General features: G+C 43.3%; 1 protein-coding gene across 4 annotated transcripts in view; it reads left to right on the forward strand.

Moving 5' to 3' along the window:
- Positions 1-16,136, forward strand: part of XRCC3 (X-ray repair cross complementing 3) — a 178,041-nt gene that overhangs the window by 140,604 nt on the left and 21,301 nt on the right. For all 4 annotated transcript variants that reach the window (XM_085626282.1, XM_085626280.1, XM_085626283.1 and 1 more), the window contains one exon: positions 6,307-6,519. In XM_085626282.1, coding sequence (XP_085482408.1) covers positions 6,307-6,519 — 213 coding nt within the window. The remainder of the gene's footprint in view (positions 1-6,306; positions 6,520-16,136) is intronic.

Raw genomic sequence — 16,136 nt, forward strand, 5'->3', positions numbered from 1 at the left:
ATTGGATATTGCCTCTGAGCATTAGGTGAGACTTTTAACGGGATCACGTGGTAGGTTGAGTTCTCATCCCACCCAGCGTAGTTTTTGTACAATGCTGGAGCTTGGGCTACTGCCCACTCCTGTGCATATGTATGTTTAAGGTGAACGGGAAAGTGGTTGGAAAATTCAGGAAAAATTTCACTTTCTCCCCTGGGGCACTCCATTACGAATGTTGGCGGCCAATCTTGTTCTGCTAACAGGATGTCATAACCAAATGATAAGTTCTTCCAAAAAAGTCCTTTTACTTTCCTGGGCTTGTCACCCTCCAACCGGAGTGTTATTTCATAAAACTTATGTGGGACGCTCAACCTGGTGTCTGGTGTTTCCACAGTGATGTAATCATTCAAGTCCGCTGTCACCAGAAATTCCTTCAGGTTCTGGCGAGCTATTGTTACTTCTGCCACACTGTCTAGCATCGTCAGAGCCTGTTCCCCGTTCAGAAGTTGTCCTCAGAATTCTGGGCAGGACTGATTTTCAGACCAGCAACTTTCTTTTTCTTAAATTGAGGTTTTGAGTTTTGCTTATCTTCTTTTTTAGAAGTAAAATCTTGAGCGTGCTGTTTGTCTCTGGGCTGTGTGCGCTCCTCTCTGTGTTCTGACCGCCCTTCTCTTTCGGAGCTTTTCTTCAAGCCCTGAAAGGAACGAGAGGAACGTGTATCAGTATCCTGATATGTCAGGTTTCCTAATATTATCCCTATTCCTAAGGTTGTACCTCTTTTCAGAGGGCTCCTATGGAGGAGACCTACCTCGGGACTGAGATCTCTTGTCTTTAGAGTTTTGTTTTTTATTATCCCACTTCTTTTTAGAAGAAGTAGGTGTCTGCTTAGAAGTGTCCTTCACAGGACTGCCCTGTAGTTGAGGTTTTAAAGCTCTTCACCCCCCCCAAACTATCCCTGCCTAATTCTGCATACGCAGTTTCAGTCATTTTGGGTAGTTTATTCCCCTCTTCTAATAGAGAGTACTCCCATAGGCGTTGGCGGATTGCCATGAATGCTGCTTCCCCTTTAATGTTAGCTAGTATTATGGCTGATTTCTGGTCATAGTTATTTATAACTTCATCGCTAAGTTTAGGGCAGGTTCTGCTCCGTACTCATTTTGTATTTGTTTTAATACATCTGGTATTACTGCTAATGAAGGAATACCGTGAGTTCTGGTATATATGGCAGCAAAGACTGTACCCCAAGAGGTACAATCCTCTAACTGTGGTGTAATCCCCATAGGCAAGCACATTGTTAACATTCTGTGTTTTTCAAATAGTGTTGTATTTGGGAATACTGCTTCTAACTGGGTTATTTTCTGAGCTACCCAGAAAGGAATTTGTTCACGTTTTGTGGGCACTTTGCCCATTACCGCGTGTAATGTTTGTGGAGTAATTTTAGTACCTGTGCTCTGTGTAGGAGCTGCATTAGGTGTAATTACTGTAGGTTGGACCGCTTGTCTCCTCAATACGAAGTGTGTCATGTTTCTGTAAAGTTTTATCAACTCTTTGAGTTGAACAAGCAGTTCATCACGTGGCATTGTATCAATGTCAGGATGTGGTGCATAGGTCGCTAATATCGGCCATGTTGCTCCTGGTCTTCCTAAAGGACCAAGCCTTGCTCTTGTTGTACCGTGGGGAAGGGCGCCATTAAACCAGAAAAAGGTTCCTTGTAGGTAAGCGGAATTTCAATCTCCGCAAATGGAGTGTAGACCGCTGGAACTTCTTCATGTGTGTAATAATGAAAAGTATTTGTTACGGCATTCGCTGCTGGGAATATAACCCATGACTAGAATACCTCTGTTTGGAAATCTTCTTGTGCCTCTATCACGAATATTACTACACCTCCTCTGGGTGGTAACCCATTTTTTAGTAGTTTAACTGTCAGAGTATGTCTTACATTGGGTGCAATCTGTATTGCATTGGCATCATCTTCTTCAGACTGATTAAGTGCCTGGTTTATTGGGTTTAAAGCTCCTTCTTCGTTAGCCATTGTGTATAGAACACAGACTATTTGTCCAAGGAAATTAATATAAGGTTTTATGCACAATTTGAGAAAATTCCTTCAAGCTTGATTAACCAACAGCCAATAGATAGGATATCTCGCCTATCCAGCTGCGGTGGAGTTTTTGTGCCCACCCACTCCAGACGTCTCTGGTTTTGTAAGTAGGGTCTCTGAGAATAAGCATGACTGAGCTACTCAGATTCTACTGTTAAATAGGTACCAAACGTTGGTGGCGCCATGTAGTGTAGTTCCTATAGTACCCTTCATGCAGGACCTGCGCTGTTTTTGAATAACATATACTGTGGGTCTGGTGGCAGACTGACTCTGTGCACCCCCACCAAGTATGTTAGCCTCTTTATGCATTAGCTAGCCCTCAGTGCCACTAGAATCTCTTTTTATCAGAGAGATTCGTTTTTGGCAACCTCAGAACACAACAAACCCCGATTCCTCAGACTCGTGGAAACAATATACTACTTTTCACCCAGTCACTCGTGCTTGCTCATTTTCTCTCAGAGAGATACACAGAAGAAACAGTCGGGCATGTTTAAAATAAGAATTTATTGTACCGTTGTTCTTCTCATGTAAAATATATGCGCTGCTACAACTGTTACACAATCGCAGAGATATAGGATCAGTAGTACAGTATATAAAAAGCAATAGTACAGTTCTACCATTTTGCAATAGTCATGAACATATACCTGAATATAAAATGCATTTATAAAATAAAGCGCATACTCCTAAGATGCCTGTCTAGCTTTACCTAAGTGTACCTAGCATGTGAGTAGGTAGGTAAGGCGTTATGTCCCTATGAGGCATTCTGTCCTTATTAGGAGTTACGTCCTTATTAGGCTCGTTCATATGAAATGAAGGGGAGATGATTTAGGGAAAGAGTACGATGTTCTCTGGACCTATATTAAGGTACCAATATGAAATATAACACCACAGCTGCACAGAGGTGTGAAAGAAAGCGTGCACCACGGTGGTGAAAAAACGTGAATGTTAAAAGGTGCGGTCAATTTTTAAGCTGTGTACTGTGCAGTGGGGGGAAGGAAGCATTCACCACAGCTGTACACTGTGCAGAAATGCGAAAGGTAGCACACACCAAAGCTAAGCAGAGGCATTATTTAGCAACCGGTGCCAGCAAGCACGCACAAAAAGCAAGTTCTAATAATTAAGTGCCCATGTGCGCACCGGCAGACACCGGCTCAAATTAAGCCCCCAGTAAGGGCCTGGGTTACGCCCCTGGATCGAGCGAGCACCAAAAGCAATGTGGAGAAAGGAAACACGCACCACAGCTGTGCACTATGCAGAGATGTCAAAGGTAGCACGCACCACAGCTGCGCAGAGGTGTGAAAGGAAGTGCGCACCACTGTGATGAAAAACGCTAATGTTAAAAGAGGCGACTATAGAGGCCAACTACAGAGTGCAGCAAATGTCTTCACAATAACATATTAATAAAAAAAGATAACCGTGCAGGAAGAGAGTGCTGACATAGATGAAATACAAGTGCTGTAAAAAGAAGCTCGCACTCTTGTGGAGGTGGGGTCTGTCCCTTGGCCGGGGTGGAGGGGACGTGCCTTGTAAGGAAAGCTGCAAGGTCTAGAAATTAAACATGATCCACAACAGATGGCATGCTGCGCGCCGCTGCTCGCTCCCGACCGCTAAACGCTGTGGGAGTAAACATTTTCAGAAAAGGTGCGACATGCACCAGCCTTTGGCCAATTGCGTGCTTTCATTTTTGAAAGCCACACGCTAAGGCCAATAGCATGTGTGGAAAATCGAACACTACACGCACAAGTTTGCAGAAAGTCTGAAGTGATTCCAAGAGGCCTTCTCCTAGAGCAGCGCATGCGCGCTGCGCTAGGCTCGACCTAAAAATAAGAGCTGCTTAGCAGAAACAAGACTCAAAGGCATTGTATTTTACTAACAGGCATTTGATGAGACTGAGATCAAGAGAAAGGAAGGAAACAACCTTCAGTTGGTAAAAGAACGTAACCTATTCGGCTGAGCAAGCTAATCAATACTTTGTCTCTAGAGCCAAGATGTGAAAGAAAACATGGCTGCCATACTCCTGAAGTATTGATGGGTCGGGATTGCTTATGATATATGACCTTTTTATACATGACTGGCTAGAAAAAGAATGAAAATTGTAGGTCGTGGATTGTCCAAAATTTATTTAAATAAGGTATCACTGCCAATGCCATAACCAGAATCCTTGGATTTACCCTGCATTTGTGGTAAGAAACCTGCAGAGTTTGTGCGCTATTTCACTGCAAGTTTTCTTTCATGTCCCACAAATGTTGTCTCTAAATCAGTTTTCCACAACTTACTGTGCGTTCTACGACTTTTTCACCTTGTTTAGAACATTACTTCAATCCTCGCTGGGATTTTCTCTTGTCTGTATAAAACAATCTTTATCCTGAACTCGCCTACAAATATCCAAACTCTAGACTTCTCTTCTGAAGGCCTTAAATCACAGTCTCATGACGCCGGCTATGAAGTCACTCCACTGCCCGGTAAATGAAAGACCAAATTTTGTGGCAAGTCACAGAGGTTCTTATTATGCTTTCTCTAAACTTGCTTTATTGAATAGCAGCAGTCAAGACTATTAGAAAAACTACTAATCCCATGAGGCTTAGAAACAATATGCCAATGGGAAGCAAACTGTAGCCCAAATGCTTAACCAATCAGGGCCATAGACCACTTATTATACCTATCTTGACTGCAAACAGTCCTCTTTTGTTGTTGCTCGCAGTCAAGATATGTATATATTCCACTATTTTTCCAGTTTATATAAAGTTATTGATAATTACTATGTATATTGTACTGTAATATTACTGCCTTTACTTGTTTGAGCAAAAGTATCTCTGCGCTCTTTTTAAAATTAAGAGTTTCCTTCGTAAATACTAAGAAAATCTAGATTAGGTTGCCTGGGTCATTAAGTGTTACGTGGCCAAGTGGTGTATCTCTTGCCTTAGTTGTTCCCATCAGATGCCTAAGCATAGCCAATCCTAACTTACTGTCTATATCCGAATCTTGTTATAATAAATTTGGAGGACGGATCTTCCATGTGCATGGCCTTTCTCTGTGGAACTCTTTCACTGATTTTAAGGATGGAATCAGACAACCTCAACTTGAGCAGGTTGCCTCAACGGCTAGGTTCTCTTTCTAGTTGATTGGATGGCTAAACCCTGCTTTTGCCCCTTTATCCTCTTCACTTCAGATTGTTCACTCTTCTCCATGGTCTCATCGTATTAGTTGCATCATTCAAGGTTGACTGATTCCATCAGCTGCTTATACAAGAACGACGGGTGTCTATTACTTCCCGAATCTGATCCATATTTCTATGTATTTGATTCAACATGTTTCTGGAGGTACTGCAATGCAAAGCGAACTTCTGAGCTTAAATAAATAAATACAACTCGCATATAACATAAAACAATTCCAGCTGTATTTTGATCTTGTAATTTAGCTTTCTTTTAAGCGCCACTGTTTGACTGTTCCATATTGTAGCTGTAGTACTTTTGCTAAGGCAGTGCTATTATTCATAAGCAAGTTTTTTTTTTATAACAAACTTTGAGCCATTGTTCAGTGCACATTACAATACAACAAATATCCATGGCATTTTTCATTTTAGGTGTAAAATTGACTCATCTGTTTCCATAAGAAAATATACACATTTCAACCCTCATATCCCTCAGTTCCACAGTACGGAAATAATAATGCTATGAATGTAGCATGCAGGATCATATATGTGCATTTCGAAAATCTCCAAGTTATCTTGGCTGGAATTTATACTGTTCTTCCCAAACTAAATTAAATTACCCCCCTCCCTACCCCTTCCTGGTCTGTCCGTGTGCCTCCATCAATTCCGTGCTATATCCGTGAGAATCATGAATTCCAACCTATACCGTCCGTATTCCATGGGCCTTCCTCCTTCCCCTTATTCATAAGCAAGTTAACGTAACATTTCTCCTCTAAGACTGAGCATGCCATATGCTTCATGAACAAGAAAGAAACATGTTTTTTTTCCTGGAGGGGAAACTTATAGTGGTATTTTATTTACATGTAAATAAGTGTCACCCATAGTCTGTAAAGTAACAGCAAATAAAAGTGTCTGTCATAAAATGGAAAATACTGTTTTAAACGTTCATAGCCCTTGTGGCAGATATCCATTATTGTCTGAAAACGATTACCTGAATATTATTGAACTGTATGCATATAATGCAAATATAGGCTTCAATTTCTGAATAGTCTCGCAAGGCGTGTGCTGTGTATTCTTGCAGGAGACTCTTAACAGCTGCATTGCGAAGAGGGTGCCCATACTGCTCCTGAGGGGCCTGGCCCGACTGATTGTCATCGACTCCATCGCTGCTCTCTTTCGAAGCGAATTTGGAGCCAAGGATTCAATCGTCAAAGCGAAGCATCTGCAGACGCTGGGGGCGCAGCTTCACAGCCTGAGCAGCAGGTTCCTGGCTCCAGTCTTCTGCATCAATCAGGTATTGGGAACATACATCTTTCCTGCCATTTGGAACCTCTATAAATGTAAGCTTTAGTAGTTTTTCCAAGATCACTTTAAAAATAAGCATTTGCTAAGCAATAGGTCTGGCCTTGTCCGTCTGGAATCAGTCCTAGAGCGATGGTTAACTGTTTATTCACAAGAAAGGTAGGTGTGTGGCCTTCGTGAAGCACACGTTGACGTAACAGAAACATATGCAACAAAAGAAAGAAAGGATGCTGCTACATATATCATAGGTTATTGGCAGCATCTCGAAATAGCAACAGTGCAGTAGAGCCATATAAAGCAAAAACTCGTATTGTTATTAGTCTGCGGGCAGATTAGATTTATATTACATCATAGTTTCTAAAAATGTGCCCATAACACCCATTTACTATTAGAGAAGCACACAGACTTTGTGCACTAATACCCTCTCGGGTGATTAGTGCGCTATACAAAGCAATATCACACTGTTAAAGGATTCATGCTATTCACAGCATATAGTATTTAAGAGTTAAGTATATTAATAGCGTACTGTTAAAAAAATAACATTCAAACTTTATAAAAACAAAAAACGAAGCGAAACATCAGACTAACAGTAAAATACTTTCACATTTAGCTATAATTCATTTTGCAAGGAATAAAACTACACCAATTACATGTGCCTGCTCTGAGAAACAACAGCTTCACAATAACGTCCTTTCCAATTTTGTCACAACCAAAGCTAAATAAAAAGTCTAATATGCAGAGGCATTCCCACACTCTTTCTGCCCCCTCAAATCATAGACTCCATGCACAGGCAAAATGCCATCACTCAACATGATTAACAGTGTAACTACCACATGGCTGTCCTGTGTGCTGATCCAAGATAAAACTGACACCTCAATCAAGTCAATAACTGAAGAGGACTAACACATTACCACATTATATGTATGCTTTCCTGATGGCTGGTCCACCATCTCAATAAACCAATGGCTAAAGGAAGTCTGGCCCAAAGCCCCTAACATTTGTAAAAGTACTATTAATATGATGCATTTTTTCAGATTACATTAGCAAGCAAGGCTTGCCATGTCAATTGTCAATTAGATACCTAAATGCTTGAGTATGTTGCAGTGCAGTTGACAAATATTTCTGAACAATTTCTGACTATCTCAAGTGCTTAGATAGTTTGGCTATTTGCAAGTTTATGTTACCACCTGTAGGGGTCTCTCTCTTCCCTGCAGGAAGAGGAATACAAAGTATTGTCCTGCTGGTGGCCTGTGCCACCTTCTTGCCCTTCACGGATAGATAAAATAAGCAGTGGATGGGGAGGGTGGGATTATATACATGGGGTAACTTTAGGCCGGAATAATTCTTAAAGGGTTGGGATCAACAAGGAGAAAGTAGGGGCTCCTCATGTTTAGGTCTCACCTGAGACAATTAATGCGCTGTTACTTGCAAGACATTTTGGTTACGTTCAGGGGGCTCATAGCCTGCAAATTACTCACCATTGGTTGGCTTCATTGTCACTCTTATTTCCTTGCTTCTCCTCGGTCACTGTATACTTGTTTCACTTTTTGTTTGTGTGTTTGTCCCTTCCGTTGAGCATGGACCAAGTACTACATCCAATTGGCGGCCAGTGTCCTTCCCCTTATTGTATGTTTCCAGAAGAACTTTTTTTTTTTAAGTTGTAGCACTCTATTAAAGTGCATGTGCTCGCAGACCATCTTGCTTTCTCCCCACGTCCCGCTGTGTGTTGTTCCTTGCCCGTCCCCTTACCGCATTGCTGTTTGACCTGTTCGCCACACCCCCTATTGTTGCTTGCCTGATCCCTCACTCCCCTTCTGCATTTTTGTCCATAGTTGCGGCTGTCCTGTCCATCCTCCTTCCTCACTTGTTATTGCTTGAGCTGTTCCCCCACCTCCGCCCATCACTGCTTCCCCAATTCCCTGCACCCCTTCCAGTCATTGCTTGCTCTGCCCGTCCCGTCGTTGCTTCTCCGTACCCATCGCACCCCTCTCCGCTGTTGCTTGCCCAGACCCTGTCCCTTTTCCCCATCGTTGTTTATCCTGTTATCCTACTCACCTCCACATCATTGCTTGCACCGTACCCCTGCCCCTTCACCTCACCGTTGCTTGCCCCAACCTCTTCACTCCAATGTTGTTTGCCTCACCCCCTTGCCCCATCCCGCCAGAAAAAAAGCACTATGATGCGGCTAGCACTGGCCGGGTCATAGGGTTTTTTCCCTAAGCATTGGCAACGCCAATAGGTCTCACTTATGAGAGATTTGCTGTATTTGTCAATTTTCTTTTGCCGTGCTGCACAGCATCACAGCTGCTGTGCAGCATGGTTGAAAGTAAAAAAAAAGACATGCTATGATGCAGCCAGTATTAACCTCATCATAGCGCTGCTCTGCAACATGGCTAAAAAACATAGACAATGCAAAACCAGTTGGCTTTTCCAATGCTTGTTCTGTTAATGGATAGATTATATTTTTCATAGTTTGTTCACATTGGTTTGGCTCTTTTCATTCTCACTTTAGAGATGTGTTAGGATGCGTATGATCGAGGAGTGAGTAGGGTTAAAAGGCTGAATGTGCTCATTTGAAAGTATGGTATAACCATTATCAGATAGTTGTTTTTCTATCTGTGTTATGTCTGGCTAATTTTTGAGCTAAGAAAGTAGGGTGTGTTCCATAGGAGTCAGTCCTCATTAGAAAGTGACGAGTAGAGATATATGTTATATCAATGTTCACAGTGGATCCTCCAGGGTAAGTCCGTTTGAAGTTTGTAATAGGGACGGACCTTGTCTCGAACTTCAGAAGTGCTAGTCATTCGCTTCCTTTGAAGGGAACGGGGTACTTCAAAATTTGACTTCAGTACCTGCTTGGACTAAAACCATAGTACTTTGCAAAGCAAATCTGTCTATCAGTTAAGATTGCTTTCTAGTAACCCCCAATTGCTTGTAGTCCCCGCCCCCCAAACCGAATATAAATTTCAAGGTGACCTAAGATTTTCATAACTTGCTCCAGAGCTTGGCACCAAGTAATCATTAAATATCTGGAGAAAAGAGTTTGTTATCCTTCAGAAAAACTGTTAAGTTTAAACTTTCTTGCTGAACATGATGCACAACTGTCTATAAACAACCACCTATTTTTCATCTTCTAAATGTGGTTTGGTCTACAGTGTGCCCTTTGCACATCTAAATAAATGTATAAATACACAGAAAATGTGGTGGGAGACTAAGTGTAAACCTACAGGTTCCTATAAGTACTCATTGTGTGGCCTAAAGTATTTTGGAGCTGTTTATCTTGGCAGCATTTCGTCAACAGATGAGTCTCCCATCACAAGACCCTTCACAAAGGCCTCGTTAATCAGGGAGAGGATGTGGCCTTACGGCTAGAGTGGCCGACCTCGACGCTGGGGAACCGGGTTCGAGTCTCGGCAGGGATGCTCAACATCCTGTGATTCTGGGCAAATCACATAATCTCTAGGCCAGGGTGGTAAATTCCGTTCCGCTCGCGGAATTTGGGTAATTTCGCGTTCCGCGGAGAACGTGGAATTGCCAATAATGCAGCGATGAGCAGCATCGTGGAATTTTTTGCTTGTTCGCACTTTCAAAATACCTGTTCGCGAGATATTACTCCCGAGCATGCAAACAGCGTTCGCGAACAAGAAAAAAGCATCGCGAACGGGCGGAACAAGCAATTTCGCATTTTCGCTGAACTTTTGCGCGCTTGCAGAGATTTTTTACCGTTTCGCAGGGCTTTGTGTAGCGCGACTACGCAAATTCCACCCACCCCTGATAATCTCCCCGTGCCTAAAAAAACCCAGAAATGAATGTGTCCTTGTGTAACGCAACTGCTGCTCATGTGAAGCGATCTGATACCTGAAATTTCCGGGTTAAGTTCGCGCTACATAAAACATGGGGGGGGGGGGGGGGGGGGGGGGAAGAGGGGGGATCAAGTTTTCTCTAAACAATCCAGATATCCCAGAATGGGATTGCATAAACAAGGCTGGAACCCAGAGATTGGGTTAAATTGTTATCAAAAGCCTGGCGTATGTCTAAGGCAACAAAATGAAGGTGGAAGAGGAGGGCAGAGATGGTGTTAAATTGGTATGGAAAGCCTGGAGTAAGTCTAAGGCAACAAAATGAAGGTAGAAGTGGAGGGCAAGGGTTGTGTTGATGCAGTTTGTATGTTCTGGCTACAAGTGATGTCCTTTGGTACTGTTGAAGGCTTTGGGATTCTATATGCTTCACTTGCTGCTTGTATGGAAAAGTTGTGGGCCAGTTAGATTTTACTTGAATAAACACTATTGTGTGTTAAAGGACTGTGTAATTTTATTTGTTCACTGACCACAAGTTGCTTTACAAGCAACACCAGCATGTCCATGCAGCGGCTTTCTGTTGGAGTTGGCATTTGTTGACATTTGGCATTGTGTAAGAGTATAGCAGAGGCTGAAGTGTGGCTTCACCAGCTGCTGAATCCTGGAGGTCCAGATCTCCTGTGGAGACAAAGGTCAGGCATTCAGACCTTCAGTATGTTATCACTATGGACACCTTGCACGATAGGAAAAAAAAAATGTACAATCATGTGGCATCGTGATACACAAGGGCATCATCTTCAGAACTACCACTGCAAGCTCTTTCTATAAAATATTTTGTCCAAAAGCAGGAACATCAAATTTTTAAAATATTTCATTCTTAAGATCTCCAGTAATTAAATGGTATAATAAGTAGGCGAGGATGAAATCTAAAGTCCAGCAATCGAATGCTTATGGTCTTATCCTTACAAATCCTTAGTAAAAATGTCACACCTGGATCATATCATGTTAAATATTTTCCCAATACATTGTATGCATGTTTATAAGTATGTATATGGTATTTCTATAGTGTGAACCTAGCCCAAAGGAAGCAGAGCTGCTCGGAGTCCAAGACAAGCTAACACCAAAAAGTGACCGGCAAGGCAGCTGGGTTGTGGGTGGTTAATGAATTCTGATGTAGCATTTTATAAAGAGGAGAGCCTTCAACTGCTTCCTAAATTGGAGCAGCGTTAATGCGGTCCTGATGGATATAGGGATGTTGACCTAGATCCTGAATGGAACGATGGAAAAGGCCTGATGCTTTATTTTGTCTTTTTTGCCCTTCTTAGTCATCAGCAGTCTGATGATGTCCTGCCTGCGGGTGTGCCGAGAATCATCAGAGTTGGTGAGCTTGTCTTAAGATAAGCGGTGGTGCTGGTCGTGATGGCTCATCCATTTATTTTTGCATTTAGAAATTCATATTTACAAACCCCATTCTAAGTTCTCTCTAGTTACTGTTAGACCTGGCACCTTGGCGTGGGTCTCCCTTCCATTTTTTGCTGTTGCCTCATGTGTTTTTGCTGGTGTTAGATGCTTTGGGCACTGTGCCACTGCTGCCCAGGGCCACAGTGCAAGTGCTCCCTATTGTAAATTGATGTGTGGATTAGTGATTCCATGATTGGCTGGAATGGTTTACCTGTCAGACCCTAGTACAGTGCACCAGGAGTGCCCAGAGCTGGTAATCCAAATGCTGCTGGTGGGCTTGCAGCACTGGTTGTGCCACCCACAGAAGCAGCCTGTAAAAGTGTGTCTAAGGCTTGCCATTGCAGAGCCTGTGTGCAGTCTGGTACTGCCATGCTGACTGGGCAAGTGCACTCACTTGCCAGTCCCTAAACCTTCCCTTTTCTTCATATCAGACAACCCTATTGTAGGCCCACGGGCAGGTTGCATTGTAAGTATAAGGTAGGACAAGCCCTGGTGTGTGTGGCATGTCCTAATAGTGAATTACAGCTATTTTCGTTTTTCACTATTGCAAGGTAGGTATTTTCTGGTCTAACCATCCAAACCTGCCTCTGCTAGGTTGTGTATTCCTTGTTTGGAGTTTGAGTGACATTGGCTGGGGGATTCCAGGAGACAGGGTGAGTCAGCACAAGGCTGAATAGAGAGATCTGCATCTAGATGGGTTGGAGGCGTTGCACCTGGGACCTGAATAGGGCTGTGCCTTCCCTCCACAATGCTGGCTCCACCTCATGTGGTGCGTCTGATGTCTCTGCCCTGCACTCTGAAAGGAAAGAAAGAGTCTTGTCAACAAAGTGCTCCAGGACTGACCAGAACTGGTTTGGACTAGGCAAAGGCCTCTCTGCCTTCAGAGAACAAAGAGAAACTGGGTATAAATATTGGGACCCAAACCCAAGAACTTTAGATCACTTTTGGGAAACAAGAAGAAACCTTTGCTGAGGAGAGGAACCAGAGATACTGAGGAGAGACTATCCCTAAGCTGAAGTGCTGCTTGGGGGATTGGTCTGCAGTGGTTGCCTGACTGCCAAAGATTTGATTTGATATTTAGATTTGTAAAGCGCAACGATTGCCCAAGGGCGTGTTGGCGCTTTAATTGGCTGGACGTAAATAAAGAGCAATGACGCCTTAACTAGCAGGACTCCGTGATCAGTTCGCGAAAAGCCATGTTTTTAAAGATTATCTGAAGGCAATAAGAGAAGTGCTGTTTTTAATCACTAGTGGTAGAATATTCCAGGTTTTTGCCGTTCCTACTAGAAAACTTCTGCCTCACCAACGTGCCTGTCTGTACCTGGGTATTTGAAGCAGTTTTGACTGTGAGGATCTAAGAGTGCTAGGTGGAACATAGCATTTCAGATGTGATTTCAGATATAGGGGACCTCTGCCGTAGAATGCTTTAAATGCAATACATTGCGATTTGAATATTATTCTTTTTTACACTGGTAACCAGTGCAGCACACCTAGTCGTTGTGACACAGATTCATATTTTGGAATGTCCAAAATCAGTCTAGCTGCAGCGTTCTGTAGGCGCTGCAATTTATTTAGATATTGGGCCTGGATCCCCACATAGAGGGCGTTGCAATAATCCAACCTGGACAGCGCTAAGGTAGTTACTAGAGTTTTTAGGGCATTGGCGGGAATAAAGGAGAGAATCTTCCTGATCATTTTCAAAATGCCCCAGAAGGTGGCCGAGAGGTTGTTAATATGGCTGTCAAAGATCAGTTTATTATCAAAGATCACACCTAGATTTCTGGCCTTGACGACCGGTGTTGAGCAGTCTCCCAGGTTAGCCGGCCACCATTTCGGCGACCAGATAAATGGGTTGGAGCCCAACAGCAAGACTTCCATTTTCTCCCAGTTCAGCTTTAAACAATTGGTCTGTATCCAGATGTTAACACGAGACATACAATTGTTAAAGCGATCAGCAGTCTCGTCCTCGTTGTTAGTTATGGACACGACCACCTGGGTGTCGTCAGCATAAGAGATCACGGAAAAACCATACTGCCTGATTATTGTGGCCAGAGGAGCCACATAAATGTTAAACAGCGTGGGGCTCAGGGACGAGCCCTGAGGCAGCACGCACGGTAGATTGAAGACTTTGGAACTGGAGCCGCCCAATTCTACTGAGAAGGATCTATCGGCAAGATATGAGGTTAGTAGAGCAATAGCGGAATCCTGCATGCCCAGCTCCACCAATCTGTCAATTAGTATTGTATGATTGACAGTGTCGAAGGCCGCCAATAGGTCTAACAAAATCAAGGCGGCCTTCCCTCCTTCGTCTAGCGGTTTCCTAAGCTCCTCTGTTGCTGTAATCAGTGCAGTCTCCGTTCCGTGGCCCTCTCTGAAGCCATATTGGGAGTGGTCTAAAAGATTGTTCGAGGAAATATAAGAGGTAAGCTGGGTATTAAGCAATTTCTCCAGCACCTTCGATGGAAAAGGTATTCTGGAGATTGGCCGATATTTACTAGGATCCTCTGGATCCAAATGGGGTTTCTTCAACAGAGGTAGTACGGAAGCTACCTTCCAGGCCTCAGAGAACTGTCCTGAGAGTATTACTTCTGAGAACAGTAAGCCCAGTTGTTCACTTAGTATTTTTGGGAATAAGTTGAAGATTTTTGGGGGGCAAGGGTCTATTGGGGCCCCAGATTTGGTTGCCTTTACTATTCCAATGATCTGTTCCCACGAAGGGATCGAGAAGGAAAAACTAGTTTTGGGCGTGCAAGGATCAGCCACTGATTTTGGAGATTTGGTGGAGGGAGCATTGCTATTCAAAAATCTTTTATATACGGTCTCTACCTTGTTGACGAATGCCTGACCTAGAGTATTACAAAACTCCGGGCTGCTGTCTATTTTGGATTTGGCGGGAAGCTTGAGTAGTTTTTTAACAGTGGAGAAAAGTTCCCTGCTGGAATTCTTAGCCTCCAAGATTTTTGCTGTATAGTATTTGCTTTTTTCCTCAATAATTAGTCTCTTATATAACGGCAGTGATTGAGCATATATATTATTTTTGACGCCTGGTCGTAGTTTGACCTCCACTGTCTTTCGGTTCTTCTACATAATTGTTTTTGCGTTCGGAAGGTTTTTTCCTTCTGGAAATGATAGTTTTTAAGGGTGCTGCGGCGTCTACCGCCTTTTTGACCCAAGATGTCCGAGTGTAAGCTGCTTCGTTCGCATCTCCTGCCAGCACAGGTTTGGTTTCCATTAGTGAAGTATGGAGAGAGTTAATGTCAATGTTGGCCCAGTCTTGGTACATGAATGCAACAGGTGTAATAGTTGTTGCTATTTGTTGGGAGCTAGCTTTAATTAAGAAAATAATAGCTTTATGGTCAGACCAAGGGACTGGTAGCACCTCAGATATTTTAAGCATGGTATTAGAGGTAAAGATGCCATCCAGGGTATGCCCTGCAACATGAGTAGCTTCTCTGACTAGCTGTTCCATAGAGAGACCTGACATAACATCAGTGAGTTTGATACTTTTGTGATCAGCTAAGTTTTCTAAATGGTAGTTAAAGTCTCCTAAAATTGTGTAATCTGTATAGTTTATGCTGGCTTCCAGAAAAGGGCTTAATCTGAGGGTCTGAGCCTTGGGTGGACGGTAAATTAACAGTCCATTTAGAGAATAGTTGTTATTTAGCAGTATCTGGAATGATAAAAGTTCGCAGTCCTGGGAGGAACCAGGCGAAGATCCTGTTACTGATAGGTCTTCTTTGGCAATAATGGCTAGCCCCCCTCCCCGTTTGTTTGTCCTATCAGCTCTGTTGTAAATACAGTGGGAAGTGCAAGTGTCAGATCAGGATCAGAAGTTGCGTCCGCCCAAGTGTCTGTTACAAAGACTAAATCAAGCTTATGGCATTCAATAATCAATAAGAAAGGAGAAAGGAACTTTGTATGTACTTTATTCAACTTGTAAAGGATTTCCAAGGGCTTGAGAAAAGAGCTTGCCTCCTGCTGAAGTCTCAGGGACAACAGACTTCAACCACCAGCTCCCCAGAGTTCTTTGGAAGTGCCTGCAGCTGTACTGGGGCCTTCTGAGGGACAGCGTGTTGCAAGGAGCTGGAAGCGCGACTCACGACGAAGAAGCGTGTCGCTGTCGCATCACTGAACAAGGGTGTCATCGCTGTAGCTGTCGCATCGCATCGTAAAGAAACGTCTCGCAACATTGAAGAAGCGTGCTGCTGCCGTCGCATCACTGAACAAGGGTGTCGCCGCTGCAGCTGTCGCATCGAGCCGAAGCGTCTCGCATCACCAGGGAAGCGTGCTGCAGCCCCTGTCGTCGCATCATTGAACAAGGGTGTTGCTGCTGCAGGTGTCGCATCGAGCC

This window comes from Triturus cristatus, chromosome 9, assembly GCF_964204655.1.
Source record: "Triturus cristatus chromosome 9, aTriCri1.1, whole genome shotgun sequence".
Lineage (NCBI taxonomy): Eukaryota > Metazoa > Chordata > Amphibia > Caudata > Salamandridae > Triturus > Triturus cristatus.